General features: G+C 46.8%; 1 protein-coding gene across 1 annotated transcript in view; it reads right to left on the bottom strand.

The window, feature by feature from the left end:
- The window catches only part of CYP7B1 (cytochrome P450 family 7 subfamily B member 1), a 332,699-nt gene extending 311,789 nt beyond the window's left edge, over window positions 1–20,910 (bottom strand). The window contains exon 1 of the mRNA XM_075353233.1: window positions 20,789–20,910. Within this exon, the coding sequence (XP_075209348.1) occupies window positions 20,789–20,868 (80 nt within the window). The 5' untranslated portion in view covers window positions 20,869–20,910. The remainder of the gene's footprint in view (window positions 1–20,788) is intronic.
- Between the last annotated feature and the right edge of the window lie 344 nt (window positions 20,911–21,254).

The following is a 21,254-nucleotide window of genomic DNA, read 5'->3' as shown; positions in this document are numbered from 1 at the left end:
GACCTGCAGTTATTCAGCGATCCCTCCGCTGTGCAAGTTGTCCCCGTTGGGACCATTAGAACCGTTATGTGAGTAAATGGAAAATAATCAGCCGAACTGTTACCAGATTTGCAACCGTGATTGATCCGGCCGTTGCCGGCAAGTTGTCCCTGAAGGGACCCTTTGCACCGTTGGCGTAAGGAATTACTTACGGACACGCCCGAGAACTTGCAGGGCAACCACAAACTTGTGGCATGTAAATAATTTTTGGCATAAATCTGTTACCGCCTCCGGAGAGGCAGATTGGAGGAAGGGCCCGCAGCAGAGTAGGCTGGGGCCCGGTCACCACCTGGACCGGTGGCCATCCTCCGGGGGTCAGGGGTTCCCCGTGGACGCGGTTCCCCTGAAAGAGACCGTACCCGCTCGGGCAGCTTGGTGATGGACTGGGGCAAGGGGTGCTGCCCACTTCTTAGGGGCAGCATCAAGGCCAGGTTGATTGGGCGGGAGAGAGCGGAAGCCGTTACCGTTAATAAAAATGTACCGTTAAGTAACGTTAAAAGTACCGTGCCTCCCATTAAGGGAAGTTCCATAAAAATATGCGTATGATTACTGTTTAATATGTGTTTTCTACCTTTTTACAGTTTTGCAAAATAAAACCGGTGATGGACGGGCAGCCCGCGGACGGTCTGCATTTAACCAAGGGGGAATGTGGCGCCCTGGACAAGCCAGGTCGTCACAGGTACTGCAACAACACACCCCACACCCCGGTTAGGCACACCAGTCACACACAAATCCTTGTTGCCTACCTCCAGGGGCTGATGTCCACATCAGGTGGGGTGGAGCCAGGCGGTTGGTTCCACCCACCGAGGAGTTCACAGTCCTGGAGGCGGGAAAGGAAGAGAGATGAGTTCAGAGAGTAGTTTTGGAGTAGGAAGTGGAAGGGGTGGAGTGGTAGTAGAGGAGCAGTCTGACCGTGTCCGGGCACGTGGCCCGGGCACATACAGCAAGGTTGGCAGACGGTGGTGACCGTCTGCAGGAGGGGCCGATCGACGCGGAACCGTAGGACAAGGGACGGGCGGTGGCCCGCCGGTACTGAACCGGGGAGCGAAGAGAAGCCAGCACCATTCGGCAGGGCCTACGGACCCCGACCAGGCTTGGAGTTGCCGTTAATCCGGTCAAATCCGTTAGCGACGGGAACCTCCGGGGTTTCCCAGCAGCAAAGACCCGATTGAAGGCAACCGCTCAACCGTGAAGGGAAATACTGTCACCTCCCAGGCTACAGTTCCCAGGGCCAGAGCCTGCGGGCAAAAGGGGCTCCCTCGGCATCTATCCACGCTGAGGAGCGGGTTACCGGTGGGAAGCCATCGGGGCCGAAAACACACTACAGGTGCAGGGAAAGGCAGTCACCTCCAACCTACCGGGAGTGACCACCGCAGCCGTCTGCGGAACCCGTCCATCCAGCCGTTTGTTTTACAAGAGACTCCGTGTACGTTACTGGCTGAGTGAGTACCACAGTGCCGTCTGGCACCGCGCTGCCCCCGCGACCCTGCATCTCACCAAACCCTGCCATCCACTCTCCAGTTACCCTCGCCAGGCCCCGGGACCACCCAAAAACCCCCTACCCACGGAGGGGAGAGAAACATCTCGGCTGCTCCCTGTCATCGCTCCCGGGATCCCCGTCCAGAGCAGCGGTGGTGTCCCAACCTCACCACAAACTGTGGGTGGCGTCACGAACCGACTTCCTTAATCCCAAAAACTACCCCCTTTCACTCACGGGCGAGGAGTGCCGCTCGAGTCCCCGGATCCGGCCCACCGCTCGAGCCACTGAGCAGCGAGCAGCAGGCTGCAGCAGCGCCGGACCCGAGCGCCAGCGAGAGCGCAGCAGCGACGGCTCCCTCCCCGCCCGCGACAACTGTGTCGGAAACAGTGGAAGGACTGAGGCGGCACCAGGCTGCTGTGGATTTTCGCTGCAGCGTGAACGCCAATGTTCTCTATAAAGCTATGTGCCCACGAGATAATTTATCAGCAGGTCTGTCTGCAGGTTTCCTGCAGCAGCTCCCCGGAATCCGCAGCTAACCATTGCTGCGGGATTCCAGCGAAATAGCTGCGGTAAACCTGCGGACATTCATGTGACTTACCTGCGTAAGTCCCGGCCTCTATCTCCATAGTGGAGGGCCGGGAATTCCGCAGGTAATTCCACAGGAATAAATGACATGCAGTTACGTGCGGCTGCGGGAGATCCGCAGCATATTCCGGAGCCTCACATACCGCAGCATGGACACAGCACTCCCCATGTCCCATAAGATAACATGTGGAGTGTCTGTTCTTGCTAAAAGCTGCAGATATATCTAGAAAATCCAGATAAATCCGCGGGTTTTACGCTGTAAAATCCTTGGGTACATTGTCGCAGATTGTGGAAAAACTGATTCAGCGGATCCGTTGCATCAGCTTTTCAGCCCAACAGTGTTTTTTCACCCCATCTGAGCATGCTCAGTTAAAAAAAATTGAATCTGTTGGCGGATCCCGTCATTTGACAGATTACGACGACTCCTGCACCCATAGGCTTCCATTATACCAAATGACGGACAGCGACGCATGTCCAGAAAATCCCAAGCGTGAACCCTGAGAGCAAGCTCACTCCGCTAGCCACGCGTGCTAGCCACTTTGTTAAGTCCTATCCTTCTCATTGCGTTAGTACCTCGATTTTGGAGCAGGTGGAGAACGGCTCGTGAAGACTCCGTCCTAGTCGTGTGAATTACTGGGCTGCATAAGCTACTTCCCAGCCTAGGGTCCACATACCCCGTCGTGCCCTGGCCCCTGCCCGGTTGTAGCACAAGGCAGCCGAACTGCCGTGGTAGTACCATACCCCCTGTCACTACCCCCTGCGACCGGGGTTCCAGCTCCTTCCAGGCCAGGCCACCGTCTGGCACCTGGGACGGGTACAGGAGCCCAGCTCTGCAGTGTGACCTCTTCCTGTCACGGCTCACTAACTACTCTCTGACTACTCCTTGACACTTCTGGCCCTTCTTCTACCATCCCTCTATCTGGGTGGCCCTATTCCCCTCAGGCCGCCCAATGGGTGTCTGGTGGGTGTGGTGCAGAGTGTTCCTCAGGATTTGTGTATACCTGTTCTTAGCAACACCAAAGGGACAGGACCCGTAACCATGGAGGAGCGGGTACCATGCAGAAGGGCAGATTGCACGGCACCCTTGTGACGACCTGATACGCCAAGGCGTCACACATGCCCGGTTAGGCCACATCAGCACTCGGACCGACGAGATCCAGCCCTGTCACATCAGAGGCTGACCGGGGGTGACACAAATGCATTCCAAAACTATCAGATTTCTTCCACAGATTTTTAGCCTTAAGAAAAAATTAGATTGATTTTAAAATATGTTTCTGTCTTTTAATGAAAGTTTGTTGTTTTTCTGCACCTTCTTATCCTTGTCTTCATCATGACAGGACCCACCCTGTTTGTTCCTCATTTTCTGACTGTTTTAATGAGACGCTTTGTTGACTTTCATGGGTGGAGCAGCAGTCAGTATGAAGAATAGCACTTTACTACAACTCCCATCAGAGTTAGACCTGACCTGCACTGCTCCACCAGGTGAGCAGATTCCATCTACTCTTCCCTGTTTCCGATCACTGGGACTTCACCCTGGAGCTCCTCTATTTTGTCTTCTAGTGTCTTTCCATATCCGGCCATGCACTGTTTTCTTTCCCACAGTTTGGTAATGAAATTCCCCATTCCACTGCATGTCAACTTTCTGCTCACCTGACATCACAGCAGCCGGCCCCAGTCTCCGTCAGTGACCGGGCTGTGGACGGAGTTTCCCTGCTTATCACAGCCCCGCGTCACAGCAAAGCACCTCCCTGCTCACTCCTCCTTCGCTGCAGAGTGCATAAGCAGGAGGCATGCTGGGCTGTGCTGAGTGGTGAAACTCCGCCCACAGCCCAGTGACTCACAGAGATTGGGGCCGGTCTCGGTGATGTCAGGTGAGCAGGAAGTTGACGTGACATCACCGAGGTCACGGAGCCCGGTGGTCAGGCGATGGGGAAGTGCAGTCCGCAATAGTGCCGCTCACAGGCACTATTGGCAACACAATGTATTTGAGAGAAACCTTGTTTCTCAACATAATATTGTTGTGGCCAATAATAAATATGGATGAACCACTTCTTTAATCTCTCCATGTTCTCTTCACCTGTGATACAATTTTCACATGCGAGATGATTGGACACATTGAATGACTCTCAGCTCACGCTCACAGCAGAGTTTGGGCCGAGTGTCATTAGCATCTCATACCCAATGCTATACGTTAGTGTGACCCCAGCCTAAGATATACAGTAGTAATTGATTAGAAACGGTGACCACAGGTTCAAGCCATCAATGTGCATTTGCGGTTCAAGCAGGTGGCTCATGAGTTATGATACAAGATCTTTAATGTATTAAGGTACCATTTTGAGTTTAATGCATATAACATAGCGTTTATTGATAACATGTGTGGCACTTATTTTACAAAAAAAATTAAAAACTATTTAAAAAAAATGCAGATCTATGTTCACATCTGAGTAAGGCCATGGGCACACGTTGTGTAATTTTATGCATTTACGCTGCATATTGCACTGCAACGTAAACGCATGCGTCCTGCGTCCCCAGCACAATCTATGAAGATTGTGCATAATCCATTCACACGATGCGTTTTAGAGCGCAGCGATCTGCATGCTAAAATTTGGATCCAAATTGCTGCGCTGAAAAAAGCAGCATGTCACTTCTTTCGTGCGCTTTGGATTCCCACTCTGTCTATGAGAGAGGCAGCATCCAGAACGCATGAATATGGCATCTATTCTGCATACACACTGCATCCATTACGCAGTGTTTCTGCAGCGATTTGAAGCACACATGCACTGCCAAATCGCTGCAGATTTTTCAGCATGAACACTACGCAACGTGCACACATAGCCTAAAGGGGGCTTTACACGCTGCGACATCGCTAATGCGGAGTCGTTGGGGTCACGGAATTTGTGGCGCACATCCGACCGCATTAGCGATGTTGCTGCGTGTGACACCGATGAGCGATTTTGCATCGTTGCAAAAACGTGCAAAATCGCTCACCGGTGACATGGGGGTCCATTCTCGATTATTGTTACTGCAGCAGTAACGATGTAGTTCGTCGCTCCTGCGGCAGCACACATCGCTATGTGTGACGCCGCAGGAACGAGGAACCTCTCCTTACCTGTCTCCCGGCCGCTATGTGGAAGGAAGGAGGTGGGCGGGATGTTCCGGCCACTCATCTCCGCCCCTCTGCTTCTATTGGCCGGCCGCTCAGTGATGTCGCTGTGACAACGCACGGACCGCTCCCTTAGAAAGGAGGCGGTTCACCGGTCACAGCGACGTCGCCGGGCAGGTAAGTATGTGTGACGGGTCTGCGTGATGTTGTGCGGCACGGGCAGCGATTTGCCCGTGTCGCACAACAGATGGGGGCGGGTACCCACGCTAGCGATATTGGTACCGATATCGCAGCATGTAAAGTAGCCTTTAGGTAATTGTTGTTTTTTTCTGTTCTGCTAGAGAAATAAAAAAGATGGGATTCATGTTGGAGACGGATCTGAACTCAAAACAGAGCAGATGGCCCTTAACACTAGAACTACTGGACTCGTGACACCTATATAGAAATACATGGTGCAAAGTAGTCAAAATGACTACCTCAGTAGTTCTAGTGTTAATAGTATTAGTCACGTTTATGACAAATTATAAATGCTGGAATCTCTGGGGACGCAACTTTGATCAGAGCTTGAATATATGTAAAAACTTTGTACCACTTTTGCAACTTGTCTCTACAATGGGATGCTCCAAGATCAGATCCCTTAAAGAGATTGTCCACTACTTTTACATTGATGGCCTATCCTTAGGAAAAATTATCAATGTAAATCGAAATAACAAAAAGAAGAAACCTGATTGGCTGCAGTCTGTGACTTGCTTGGTGGTGAGAGCCTGTAGTCTGTGACTTGCTCGATAGTGAGCGTCTGCTTGACATTCTCCTAAATAAGGCTAAGATTAGTGAACTAAGGCTGCTTTCACACTACTTTTTTTAACATGCGTCATGAACGTTTTTTTGCTGGAAAAAAGGATCCTGTTTTTACAAAGAAAAACTCATGCAAACGCAAGTGTTATTTTGCAGGATCCTGTCACTTGAAGTGTATGGGCGGGCATTGGAGTCATGTGATCGGGAGTGAGGGGAACTGAACGTGATAGACTGGGAGCTGGCATCTGACAGCTGCGGAAGCTGGTAACCAAGGTAAACATTGGGTAACTAAGCGAAGTGCTTTGCTTGGATACCCGATATTTACCTTGGTTATGAGCGTCCGCAGCTGGTAGAAGCCGGGCTGCCTGCTCCCTGCATACGTAACCAAGGTAAACATCGGACAACTAAGCGAAGCTCTTTGCTTGGTTACCCGATATTTACCTTGGTTATGAGCATTCGCAGCTCTCAGGCGGGGGAGAGAGAGAGGAGAGAGAGGGGGGGGAGAAAGAGGGAGGGCGAGAGAGGGAGGGGGAAAGAGAGACTGATCACGCCAGGCTGGTTTCTGGGCATGCTCAGTAGAGCAAGCAGGATCCTGTCTATCAGCACGCCAGCGTTCACATGCGTTTGCGTGCAGTATAGTCAGGATCCAGTGAAAAACAGTATTTGGACGCAGCTCAAAAACGCTACAAGTAGCGTTTTTGAAAAAAGTTAAAAAACTGCAAGTCGCTGGATCCTCACTATAACGCACGCAAACGCAGGTGAACGCATGTTGATGCGAGTCCATTGCAAATGCATTGAAATGAAAACGCATTTGCACTGGATCCGTTTTTGCGTTAAAAAAACATTCATGACGCATGTTAAAAAAAACGTAGTGTGAAAGCAGCCTAATAGAAACAGCATTTGGTTGGAGGTTGGTCCGACACCCTGCACCCCCACCTATCAGCTGTTCTCGATGCTGGAGATGGCAGCAGGCTGCCGGAAGTGCTCATTTCCGGAGCTGCTCTGTTGTCTTATGGCAGCCATGGTGGGTACTGCACATTCGCCTCCCATTCCAATCAATAGAAGGTGGATGAGCAGTACAGAAGAATTGAGCATTTTGCCTGACTGCTGCTGCCATCGTCACTGAGAGCAGCTGATCGGCTGGGGTGCCGGGTGTTGGACCCCGGCCGATCAGACACTGTTGACCTATCCTAAGGATCGGCCATCAATGTAAAAGTAGTGGACAACCCCTTTAACATAGCTTATTAATGAACTCCAGCAGCAGAAGAATGAATGTCTACAGGCTCTGTCAGCTTGTATTGTCCAGATGCATTGAGTTTGATTATTTTCTCAAATGTGTCTTATTAATAGTTACAAAAAGTGAAACAAGAGACTCCAATAAAATATAAAGGATTACAAGTGTTAAAAAAGCACATTTTTATCTGAGAACTTCATCAAGTACGGTAGGAGGCTATGTGAGGAACACTACAGTCTATGTTCACAACTGAGCTGAGACCATAAACGTTGCGCTCATACAAATAGTGATGAAATGTCACAGTTGGAGCAATAGATAACGGCGCTGTCTTATGTAATGCTTCTAGCTGAGCAACTAGCTATGTCACGTCCTGTAGTCACTCGATATCTTGTACATTGCTCTCATTGAGTCATTTTCTCAGACATGTTCTTGCAAGCACAAGTAAGGAAATCCTGTGATGTCACAAGACTCGTCCGCTCTTCCTCTGAGCCCTGCTGTACTTACACTCATACTGTAGTAGGTGCCACAGTCATGGATTAATTTAAAGAGACACTAAACCAAATGAATGAGAAAAAAACCCCAAAACTTTCCTCATGCAAGATGTTGTGCACATGCCTAACGCAACAGCGCATTGATATGAGTCGTTCTCTGTGTTCTTTGCTACATTTCTTACCATAATGTATGTAATTGCTGCAAAACTCAATTGTTAAACTGTTGTTATGTTGCTACAATAAAAAAAATAATACAAGTAACAATATCCTCACAGCGAAGGTTTATAAGTTTATGTATTCTATTTCTCATTTACATTTATTTTCCTTCTACAAAAAAACACAACCTGATTACCCTGAGATTTTTTATATAATTCTAGAACTATAGAAATTAACTTTATAGCAATGCACATTCATACACAGGTCAGCTGCTTTAAAGGGAACCTGTCAGGTGCAATATTGCTAATCCCTGCCTAACCATCCCTGTATATACTAGCATAGATAAAGAGATCTTTAGATAAAATAATTCTATAGATTGTTTATTATGCCGAGACCAGGGACTAGTCCCAAGGGCGTGAATTAACTTGACTATTGGGCCCTCTTAGCATGTTAGTACGCCCACAGGGCTAATGAATGCGCAGCAATGCCGTGCATACCTCAGTCTTGATGGTGGCACTTCCGGTCATGCGCACTGTACCTCACTGAAGCCGGGAAGCTTACACCCGGCATCAGTTTAGTGCGCATGATCGGAAGTCCATCCATCTTCTGCCGGCCGCCATGAACAGTGAAGTATGTGCGGAGTCGCTGCGCACTCATTAGCATGTTAGTACACCCACAGGGGTGTGCTAGCATGCTATAAGGGCCAGCTAGCCAAAAAAACTCATGCCCTTGGGACTAGTCCCCGTGCTCATTAGCATAAGATAAAAGATATTTAGAAATACTATTTCTAAAGATCTGTTTATCTATGCTACTAGATACAGGAACAGTTATGCAGGGATTAGCAATATGCACCCAGAACTGCTCGTAATTCTGGGTGCATCCTGCACCTGACAGGTTCCCTTTAATTTCCCTCCAGACAAGGTGTTCTTTGAAATTGGAGGGGGATCTAACGGTGGGACACTCTCATCAATCATACTTTTGTGACTTGTGATGGTTTCATGTGCGCGCACCAGCCTGTTATTTTTTTTTAGACTGAGGAAGTTCCAAATCATTTCTACCTTCATATGGTATGTTCTTGTGACCACAAACCAACAAATAGTTCAAAACTGGAAACAGATATCTTGTATGGTCACCACCACCTGACTCCAAGCTATCACACAACAGCTTCACTAGCAACTCCAACACACGCAGGGTGTAACCTACATATATTTTATAGATACCAGACTATTAACATTATTATTGTGTTTACAGGACAAAGTAATCTAAGAAAAGATCCTACATTTCTAATGTGGACAGGTGTAAACTGAATATGAAACAGTAACAAAAGGGAGACAATTGCACTCTGCAGTGCTAAGATATGTGTAACATATATTTAATACTGCCATTGACTGTTGAGCTCACATAAAACTGGCCATTTTTGTGTGCTTAGTATCTCAATTTTTACATGTTTTTCATAGCAGTAATGCATGTCTATATTCCTATATTCATTGTTACATATATCTTAGCACTACAGAGTGCAGCTGTCTCCTTTTTGTTCACAGGACAAAGTTCTCATATTTTATTTAGCAGTAACATCTTCTTGAGACTCTCTGATGTGTTCAACAAAAAGGTATCTACACTGAAGGCAAGTTAAACCTTAAAAAGAAACTACTATATGTTTACCTTCTGGTTCTCCTGCTTTTTTTTGACAAGTGACAGCACATGAACACTGCAGTCTAAGTGGCCTGAGTGGTTGCATATTGTACTACTGGCATCTTGCCTCACATCACTGGGAGGTGATTACAGTAATACAGCAATTATACCACAAGACCGCTGCAGTCAATCAGTGACCTGACTGGTTGCATTCTACACTACTGGCATCAATGCTTCATTGACTGTGGTGATAACAGTAGCACATGACATACAGCTTGAGACATCTGCTGCCACTTATTGATTGCAGTGGTAATGTGCCAGTCATTTGTCAGCAAGAAGTGAGTAGTGTCTTTAGTGTCTTTTTTTCTCTAAAGGCCCAGTCACACACAACGACTTACCAGCGATCCCGAAAACGATGCGACCTGATAGGGATCGCAGGTAAGTCGCTGGGAGGTCGCAGTTGAGATGTCACACAGTCAGATCTTACCAGCGATGCAGGAACAATACAGGTCGCAGTAGCGACCTGTATAACGATCTCAGCGGTCACTGTGTCCCTGTCACACAGTGTCAAACACAGCGATGTGTCCTGCCCAGCAGGACATCGCCTTTGAAGAAAATGGCCTGGACCATTCAGCAACGACTAGAGATCTCACAGCAGGGGCCTGATCGCTGGTAAGTGTCACACATAACGAGATTGCTAACGGGATCGCTACTGCGTCACCAAAACGGTGACTCAGCTGCGATCTTGCTAGCGATCTCGTTATGTGTGACAGTACCTTAACATTTACAACTCCTATAATTTTGTTCTAAAGTGTATAACCCATTTAATAAACGTTATAAAGAGGTTATGTTTTATAGGCTAGTCTAGAGTATCTAAAGAATAGCCTCATGACCCAGTATCAACATGCCTTTATGACTGAGGGATTGGCCATGTCAGTCTAATCTGATCACCTTTAACGAGTATGTAAATTCCAGACTGGACCAGGTAAATGCAGTGGATATTGTCTATATGAACATTTTAATGGTGTTTCATACAGCATCATACAAAAGGTTGGTACATAAAAGGAAAATATTGGGACTAGGGGAAAATATGTGTAACTAGGTTAAGAAATGGCTCAGTGATAGGAAACAAATGGTGATTATTAATGGAATAGATTCAGACTGCGTCACAGTTAACAGTGGGGTACCACAGGGGTCAGTATGGGGCCCTCTTATTTTCACATATTTATTAATGATCTTATAGAGAGCATAGAGTAGAATGTCAATATTTGCAGATGATACTAAACTCTGCAGGGTAATCAACACAAAAGAGAATACATTAACATTACAGAAGGATTTATGTAGCTGGAGGTTTGGACTGTGAGATGCAATTGAAGTTTAATGTAGATAAATGTAAGGTTATGCACTTGAGGCAGAGGAAATAAAATGCATAGTTGTGCACTAAAGTGAAAACACTAGGTGTATGGGTGAATGGCAAACTCAACTTTACTGCGCAATATCAGGCAGCTGCTGCCAAGACTAATATAATTAGATCCATTAAAAAAGGCATAGAAGCTCATGACAAGAACATAGTTTTGCCCCTATACAAGTCACTAGTGCGACCACACTTAGAACACTGTCTACAAATTTGGTCTCTTGTGTATAAGAAGGACAAAGCTGAACTACATCGGGTGCAGAGAAGAGCAACCAAGGTTAGTAAAGGAATGGGTGGTGCAATAACAAGACAGGTTATTAAACTTGTGGTTATTCAGTTTGCAAAAACAAAGGATTAAGAGAGATCTTATTACAATGTACAAGTATATGAGGTGACAGAATAGGGATCTTGCTTATGATCTTTTTACAGCAAGGCCTGCGATAGAAACAAGGGGGCATCCACTATGGTTAGAAGAAAGGTGGTTTTATCATAGTCACAAATGCAAAATCATTGTTGTAAGAGCAGTGAAACTATGGAACTCTCTGCCACACAATGTTGTAAAATTCAAGGGGGGCCTGAATGCCTTTCTTTAAAAATATAATATTAAGGGTTATGGGAATTAGATTCTGTGATTGGGCGTTATCCAGAGAACTAGTTTTATTGCCATATGTGGAGCGGGAAGGAATTTTTACCCTAAAATGGAGATTGGTGTCTGCTCCATGGAGTTTTTGCCTTCCTCTGGATCAACATGTTAGGCTATGGGTTGAATTCGATGGACGTGAGTTTAACGTCAACCTTAAAACTGTGAGGCTATGAGATTGTAAATATACTAGCCAAAAAAATGTAAAAAATGCATGTCTTCAAGTTCATTCTTAAGTCTAAAGTTTTGTATTATTTTTTTTTCTTACAGGAAGGAAAAAGGGGACCACACTAAATATTGAGTTGATTTAGATCTCTCTTTAGATCATTCAATTTGCATTCTGTTAATTGACAAATATAAACTATTAACGCTTCTATTTTTTAAAGCATTGTCACTTTGCAGCATTTTTTCCACATCTTCTTAAAATTTTTGTATAGTACTAAATATAAATATAAATATATATATATATATATATATATATACACACACAGTATATATACTGTATGTATATATATATATATATATATATATATATATATATATATACATATATATATATATATATATATATACACTGTATATACATAGCTTTGTTTTCTCCGCCTCCGCACTTCATCATTGTATGTATACAAAGTGTGAATGTCAGAACTGAGACACAATATTTACTGCATATGATACTAGCATTTTGGCAAGTTCTCTACAAACGGACACATCTGTCACTGACTTTCATTGTAGACCTGTTGCAGACAATCATATTTTCGGATTGCACTCGGTCCAATGTTATTCAGTGAGGCAGTACACGTCTGATTTTTCTTTTGCCTCGGACTACTCGGTCCGAGAAAGATCGCAGCATGCTCTACTTGCTTCTGTAATTTGGATCGCACTTGGCCTTTCAAGTCTATGGGTCCTTGAAAAAAACGGATCACATTGGGATGACGATTTTCACAAACTAGCAGAATGGAAAAGATGGAGAACTTTTATTTTATTCTTCTCCACATTTGAGAGAAAAAAAAACAAACAGATTTCAATCTCATCAAACTCTGATGAAACTCGGGTTAGTCTCTGATTAGAGTCTGATTAACACAATCGGACAATTTTTCTCGGATGGAGAAAATATTGTCATGTGACCCTAGCCTAAAAAAAGATCTCTTGTACTTTCCTATACCATTCAGATACCAGAACGTTACCTATAAATTGTTTGTCAGAAGAACATTGCTTTAACATATTTGACCCAACCTAATATCAATACATGAAAGTGTACAGTTAGATATGTAGTGTTCCTTTGTGAACATATTACTAGTACTACTATTCTTCGATAAGTTGATGTGGAACCCTGTAAGTTGGCACTTAAAATGTAATTGTCACTTTCTAAAAGTTTTTGGAACCCTGCTGCTAATTGGTAGGGGTCTGAGTCCTAACACCCCCAGTGACTGGTGAAAATACAGCTCCGGAGTGAAGTCTATGGGTCCGTACATTCATTCTTACTGAACAGTGTATGGACTTATTGACTTATTATGGAGCCCATATACTGCTTTGTGCGCATACCTCATGCAGGACCCATATACCGCTTTGTGCGCGCAGCTTATGCAGGAGCCATATACCGCTTTATGCACACAAATCACGCAGGAGCCGTATACTGCTTTAGGCCTCTGACACACTCACGTGAAAATCACGCACATGACATGTATTTACCCTGCGTGTTGCATGTAGGTAAGTACGTGTCTCTGGTACATGCGGGCCACGTGTGTTCTCCGTGTGCTATCCGCGATAACACATGGAGAACCGGTAATTTGCATACTCATGTGGTCCTTCCTGCTGTCCGTGGTGCTGATCTTCGGCTCCAGCGCTGCCGTCTCCCTGCTGCTGCTGCCACCGGCCGCAGTGAAGTGAATATTAAATGAGTATAATGAGCGGCGGTCGACAGCAAGTCACACCAGCGGCAGAGACAGGAGGGCTGGAGAAGGTGAGTAACGAGTTTTTTTTTACTCTGACGTTTGTTTTCTCCGGCGAGTGTCACACGGGACCGCATACACTACATCCGTGTGGTACGGGTGTGGGCCGTGTGACACCCGTGCTGCCGGAGCAACACGGACATGTCAGCATTTTTAACACACGGAGACACGTAAGTACGGAACGGACACACGTTCCGTTCCAAAATACTTACGTGTCTCCTAACCATAGGGATTACCCAGGTCCCCGTGTGCACGTGTCTCCGGTCCATGTAAAAAATGGCACACACGGACCGGCGGCACGCAACTCATGCAGGAGCCATATACTGCTTTGTGCGCACAGCTCATGCAGGAGCCGTATACTGCTTTGTGCGCACAGCTCATGCAGGAGCCGTATACTGCTTTGTGCGCACAGCTCATGCAGGAGCCGTATACTGCTTTGTGCGCACAGCTCATGCAGGAGCCGTATACTGTTTTGTATGCACGGCTCATGCAGGAACCGTATACCACTTTGTGCACGCAGCTTATGCAGGAGCCGTATACTGTTTTGTATACACGGCTCATGCAGAAGCCATATACTACTTTGTGCACACAGTTCATGCAGGAGCCATATACTGATGTATGCGCACAGCTCATGCAGGAGCTATTTACTGCTTTGTGCGCACAGTTCATGCAGGTGCCATATACTGCTTTGAGCGCACAGTTCATGCAGGAGCCATATACTGCTTTGTGCGCACAGCTCATGCAGGAGCCATATACTGCTTTGTGCGCACAGTTCATGCAGGAGCCATATACTGCTTTGTGCGCACAGCTCATGCAGGAGCCATATACTGCTTTGTGCGCACAGCTCATGCAGAAGCCATATACTGCTTTGTGCGCACAGCTCATGCAGGAGCCATATACTGCTTTGTGCGCACAGTTCATGCAGGAGCCATATACTGCTTTGTGCGCACAGCTCATGCAGGAGCCATATACTGCTTTGTGCGCACAGCTCATGCAGGAGCCATATACTGCTTTGTGCGCACAGCTCATGCAGGAGCCATATACTGCTTTGTGCGCACAGTTCATGCAGGAGCCATATACTGCTTTGTGCGCACAGTTCATGCAGGAGCCATATACTGCTTTGTGCGCACAGTTCATGCAGGAGCCATATACTGCTTTGTGCGCACAGCTCATGCAGGAGCCATATACTGCTTTGTGCGCACAGCTCATGCAGGAGCCATATACTGCTTTGTGCGCACAGTTCATGCAGGAGCCATATACTGCTTTGTGCGCACAGTTCATTCAGGAGCCATATACTGCTTTGTGCGCACAGCTCATGCAGGAGCCATATACTGCTTTGTGCGCACAGCTCATGCAGGAGCCATATACTGCTTTGTGCGCACAGCTCATGCAGGAGCCATATACTGCTTTGTGCGCACAGCTCATGCAGGAGCCATATACTGCTTTGTGCGCACAGTTCATGCAGGAGCCATATACTGCTTTGTGCGCACAGCTCATGCAGGAGCCATATACTGCTTTGTGCGCACAGCTCATGCAGGAGCCATATACTGCTTTGTGCGCACAGTTCATGCAGGAGCCATATACTGCTTTGTGCGCACAGTTCATGCAGGAGCCATATACTGCTTTGTGCGCACAGCTCATGCAGGAGCCATGTACTGCTTTGTGCGCACAGCTCATGCAGGAGCCATATACTGAGGTTACCTGAATCCAGCGGTGGATTCAGCGGTGGCCGCGGGTAACCTCAGTGACAGCTCAGCTGATCGCGCTACTCACCTCAGTTGCTACGTGGAGCTGACCGGAGCGGCGGTGAGTAGCGCGATCAGCTGAGCTGTCAATGAGGTTACCCGCGGCCACCGCTGCATCCACCGCTGGATCCAGGTAACCTCAGTGACAGCACAGCTGATCATGCGGCTCTCTCTTGATTTGCTGCGTGGAGGTGACAGGAGCGGCGGTTTCTTCTGCTGCTTCGGTCACCTTCATGCAGCAGAGCTGGATGCGACGCTGGACCATCCTGGATTCCGCCGGACATGGAGGGCTTTTTGAGGCTGATTAAAGTGGTGAACCAGGGAATGTGTTTGTGTTTGTTATTTCTAATAAAGTATTTTTCGGGTGTGTGTGTTTATTTACTGTAATTTACAGATCAATCATGTAAGGTATCTCGGGGAGACGCCTGACATGATTAATCTAGGACTTATTGGCAGCTATGGGCTGCCAATAACTCCTTATTACCCCGATTTGCCAACGCACCAGGGCAAATCGGGAAGAGCCGGGTACTGTCCCAGAACAGTCGCATCTAATGTATGCAGCCATTCTGGGCGGCTGCTGACTGATATTGTTAGGCTGGGGGGCTCCCCATAACGTGGAGCTCCCCATCCTGAGAATACCAGCCTTCAGCTGTATGGCTTTATCTGGCTGGTATTAAATTTGGGGGGGACCGCACGCCGTTTTTTTTTAATTATTTATTTCTATACTCCATAGTGACACGCCCACCGGCTGCTGTGATTGGGTGCAGTGAGACACCTGTCACTCAGCGTGTGGGCGTGTCTCACTGCAACCAATAATAGGCGCCGGTGGGCGGGGAAAGCAGGGAATACGAGATTGTTTAATGAGCGGCCGGCTTTTTCAAAAGTTCAAAAGAGGAAAAGCCGCCGGAGTTTAGAGAACAGCCATGCAGTGCCGCGCCGGAGATCGGGGAACGGTAAGTATGAGAGAGGGGGGGGAACTGACCGATAGACAGCGAGAGGGACAGATAAGACAGAGAGACTGACCGACAGACATAGAGACCGACCGACCGACGGACTGAGGGAGAGAACGAAACAGAAAAAGAAAAAAGACCGACATCACATGAAAAAAAGCACAAAACGTACAGGGAGCAAACAGAGATGCGTCCTTGTCACTCGGACGTGCGCACACACCCATTGACTTTCATTGGGTCCGTGCTGCGTTTTGCGTGCTGAAAACTGACATGCTTCCGTGCAAAACGGAGACACAAACGTAGCACGCACACGGACCCACGGACCTTAATGAAAAACGCACATGTGTCCTCAAACATTAAATAACATTGGTGCACGTTTGGCAGTGTCTCCGGTATATACGGCAACGGACCAAACACGCACGTGTTTCACGGATGTATGTTTCAGGCCTTATGCACACAGCTCAGGCAGGAGCCATATACTGCTTTGTGCGCACAGTTCATGCAGGAGCCATATACTGCTTTGTGCGCACAGCTCATGCAGGAGCCATATACTGCTTTGTGCGCACAGCTCATGCAGGAGCCATATACTGCATTGTGCGCACAGCTCATGCAGGAGCCATATACTGCTTTGTGCGCACAGTTTATGCAGGAGCCATATACTGCTTTGTGCGCACAGCTCATGCAGGAGCCATATACTGCTTTGTGCGCACAGCTCATGCAGGAGCCATATACTGCTTTGTGCGCACAGTTTATGCAGGAGCCATATACTGCTTTGTGCGCACAGCTCATGCAGGAGCCATATACTGCTTTGTGCGCACAGTTCATGCAGGAGCCATATACTGCTTTGTGCGCACAGCTCATGCAGGAGCCGTATACTGCTTTGTGCGCACAGCTCATGCAGGAGCCATATACTGCTTTGTGCGCACAGCTCATGCAGGAGCCATATACTGCTTTGTGCGCACAGTTTATGCAGGAGCCATATACTGCTTTGTGCGCACAGCTCATGCAGGAGCCATATACTGCTTTGTGCGCACAGTTCATGCAGGAGCCATATACTGCTTTGTGCGCACAGCTCATGCAGGAGCCATATACTGAGGTTACCTGGATCCAGCGGTGGATTCAGCGGTGGCCGCGGGTAACCTCAGTGACAGCTCAGCTGATCGCGCTACTCACCTCAGTTGCTGCGTGGAGCTGACCGGAGCGGCGGTGAGTAGCGCGATCAGCTGAGCTGTCACTGAGGTTACCCGCGGCCACCGCTGCATCCACCGCTGGATCCAGGTAACCTCAGTGACAGCACAGCTGATCATGCGGCTCTCTCTTGATTTGCTGCGTGGAGGTGACAGGAGCGGCGGTTTCTTCTGCTGCTTCGGTCACCTTCATGCAGCAGAGCTGGATGCGACGCTGGATGCGACGCTGGACCATCCTGGATTACGCCGGACATGGAGGGCTTTTTGAGGCTGATTAAAGTGGTGAACCAGGGAATGTGTTTGTGTTTGTTATTTCTAATAAAGGATTTTTCGGGTGTGTGTGTTTATTTACTGTAATTTACAGATCAATCATGGAAGGTATCTCGGGGAGACGCCTGACATGATTAATCTAGGACTTATTGGCAGCTATGGGCTGCCAATAACTCCTTATTACCCCGATTTGCCAAAGCACCAGGGCAAATCGGGAAGAGCCGGGTACTGTCCCAGAACAGTCGCATCTAATGTATGCAGCCATTCTGGGCGGTTGCTGACTGATATTGTTAGGCTGGGGGGCTCCCCATAACGTGGGGCTCCCCATCCTGAGAATACCAGCCTTCAGCTGTATGGCTTTATCTGGCTGGTATTAAATTTGGGGGGGACCGCACGCCGTTTTTTTTAATTATTTATTTCTATACTCCATAGTGACACGCCCACCGGCTGCTGTGATTGGGTGCAGTGAGACACCTGTCACTCAGCGTGTGGGCGTGTCTCACTGCAACCAATAATAGGCGCCGGTGGGCGGGGAAAGCAGGGAATACGAGATTGTTTAATGAGCGGCCGGCTTTTTCAAAAGTTCAAAAGAGGAAATGCCGCCGGAGTTTAGAGAACAGCCATGCAGTGCCGCGCCGGAGATCGGGGAACGGTAAGTATGAGAGAGGGGGGGGAACTGACCGATAGACAGCGAGAGGGACAGATAAGACAGAGAGACTGACTGACAGACATAGAGACCGACCGACCGACGGACTGAGGGAGAGAACGAAACAGAAAAAGAAAAAAGACCGACATCACATGAAAAAAGCACAAAACGTACAGGGAGCAAACAGAGATGCGTCCGTGTCACTCGGACGTGCGCACACACCCATTGACTTTCATTGGGTCCGTGCTGCGTGTTGCGTGCTGAAAACGGACATGCTTCCATGCAAAACGGAGACACAAACGTAGCACGCACACGGACCCACGGACCTTAATGAAAAATGCACATGTGTCCTCAAACATTAAATAACATTGGTGCACGTTTGGCAGTGTCTCCGGTATATACGGCAACGGACCAAACACGCACGTGTTTCACGGATGTATGTTTCAGGCCTTATGCACACAGCTCAGGCAGGAGCCATATACTGCTTTGTATGCAAAGCTCATGCAGGAGCCATATACTGCTTTGTATGCAAAGCTCATGCAGGACCCATATACTGCTTTGTGCGCACAGCTCATGCAGGAGCCATATACTGCTTTGTGCGCACAGCTCATGCTGGAGCTGTATACTGCCTTGTATGCACAGTTTATGCATGAGCCATATATTGTCTTATGCACACAGTTCATGCAGGAGTCATATGCCGCTCTGTGCGCACAGCTCATGCAGGAACTGTATACAGCTGTGGGGTACTGCAGATACACCCCCATTCATTGGAATAGGGGCAGGTGTGCAGTATCAGGCTGTGCCCATTATACAGTTGATGGAACTGCTCTTGAGATTGGGGTGTGGGGGTGCTAGGTGACGCACCCCACTGATCTTATATTGACCAGTTTTATGGATAAGTAACAGTACCCAACAAACTCTTTAAATATGTTAGTTTTCTGAATCAGAATATCTTATTGCATCATAATGTGTCATATATACATTGTGTAACAACTACCTGCCTGTACGTTCTAATTATTAATTCCTATTAGCCCCATAGGGAAAATTAAGCAAAGTCCCAGATAACCTCTTTAATAAGAAAGGCCTCTTTCAATTATAAGATTAGAACAAATCTGTATAAGTATGTCTGGAATCATAAGTAATAAAAAGACCAAAAAAAAGAAAGTGTGGTCTGATAAGAGAAAAAGTTTAGAAATAATGTTTCATCATTTCACAAACTGTATCTGCTTCACTTCACAAACTTGACGTCCCATACATTGCCGCGGATGCTGCAGTGCCATGATTGCACATATCTGTTTAGAAAAATAAAGCTTTCTTGGTCACTTCTCTGAGAAGTTTAAGGCTGTGTGCACACGTTGCGTTTTTCCATGCGTTTACGCAGCGTTTTAAACTGCAGCGTAAACGCATGCATTCTGCGTCCCCAGCAAAGTCTATGAGAAATAAGCAAATTCCATGCGCACATTGCGTTTTTAAAACGCAGCGTTTTGGATGCTACATTTTTGATAAAATCGATGCGTTCTAAAAAGCAACATGTCACTTCTTTTGTGCGTTTTGGATGCTTTTCCCACTCGGTCTATGGCAGAGCAAGAATCCAGAGAACATGACTTCTGCAACCATTCTGCATTCAAAATACATGCAAAACGCAGCTTTTCGGCTGCGTTTTGAAACGCACATGCAGTGACAAAACGTTGCGGAATATTTGTCACGGCAGAACGCAACGTGCGCACATACCCTATATGTTCTTCCAGGCTGTCTGAGAATATCTGTTAATTTTCTTAAGTATTTTATTATGGTGTCACAATTTCTTATTGATTTATCATATTCGTTGTATGGTCCATTTGGTACATATCTGTTAGACGTCTATATAATAAATAATGTTCACTCCAATCCTATGCATCCTGCACTTAGTCTCCATGGTAAACTATATTATGAGGATTTTTCCTTGATGGTGATCCCGCTGTGCATCTATTGCATACTGATTTGTAATATGAAGCGTTCATGAGTTTCTTACATTAAAAGGTATATTATAACATATATCATTCGTGCAAATATGTACCCGAGTCGATAGCGTATTTGTAGTTAATTGCTGCGTTTCATTTCCAATATTTAGTTAAAAGAAAAAAGTTTTGGTACCGTGTTAGCCAAAAGGTATCACAACTACAAAATTATAATTTTGTTTCTCTCACTGAGAGCAATGAATCATTTCCCACATTAGTATATTACTATGCCCCAGTGTCTGCTTTCACTACATTCACTATCATTAGAGTTGTGTTTGCATTTTGTGCTGGGGTCACTGGGTGTCTGACCCCCGTGGACTCGCTCTGCATGCTGCTCCCCATTATCACATTTGTGAAACTATAAACTCTACATTGTTTCCTGGTTGTATTGGTTAAATGAGAGAAAACGACATCCTGAAGCGTGGAGGAACGAGACGTAAAAGCTTCCCTTCTGTACAATGCAAACACTTACCTTCTTCTTTTAAGGAAAATTGCCAGAATAAAGGAAGCCAATATCGAAACCCCAACGATAAACTGGAGGTCGTAAGCCATGGTGCCGGTGACCCTCAGCTCTGGCTGCACCTCTGTAACAGATCCACACTTCACTGTGATATTACAAAGTCTCAGCACAAACTTTCTCCTGTACTCTGTATAGGGGCGTGGAGTAAATACTGGCTCCGTGACAGTAACCCCTCCTAGGCCATGATCCCTGCTCCATGAAGAGACTGTCAACATCACAAATTCCATTCCATGCATGTAACAGACTTATGATGATTGTGAGGAAGGGGTCTGGCTGGGAAAGAACAAAAAGTCCCAGAAGACTATGCAGAGAAGAGGATTCTGTGACCTGTAGTCTCGAAACAAGAGCCCTCAAGTCCCTGAGGTTGCCCACCTCTGTTACAAGGAGCTTTCACTTTAAAAGCATTTGCATTCCATTA

The sequence above is a fragment of the Anomaloglossus baeobatrachus genome, chromosome 6 (genome assembly GCF_048569485.1).
Source record: "Anomaloglossus baeobatrachus isolate aAnoBae1 chromosome 6, aAnoBae1.hap1, whole genome shotgun sequence".
Lineage (NCBI taxonomy): Eukaryota > Metazoa > Chordata > Amphibia > Anura > Aromobatidae > Anomaloglossus > Anomaloglossus baeobatrachus.
This window is presented reverse-complemented; position numbering and strand designations above follow the sequence as displayed.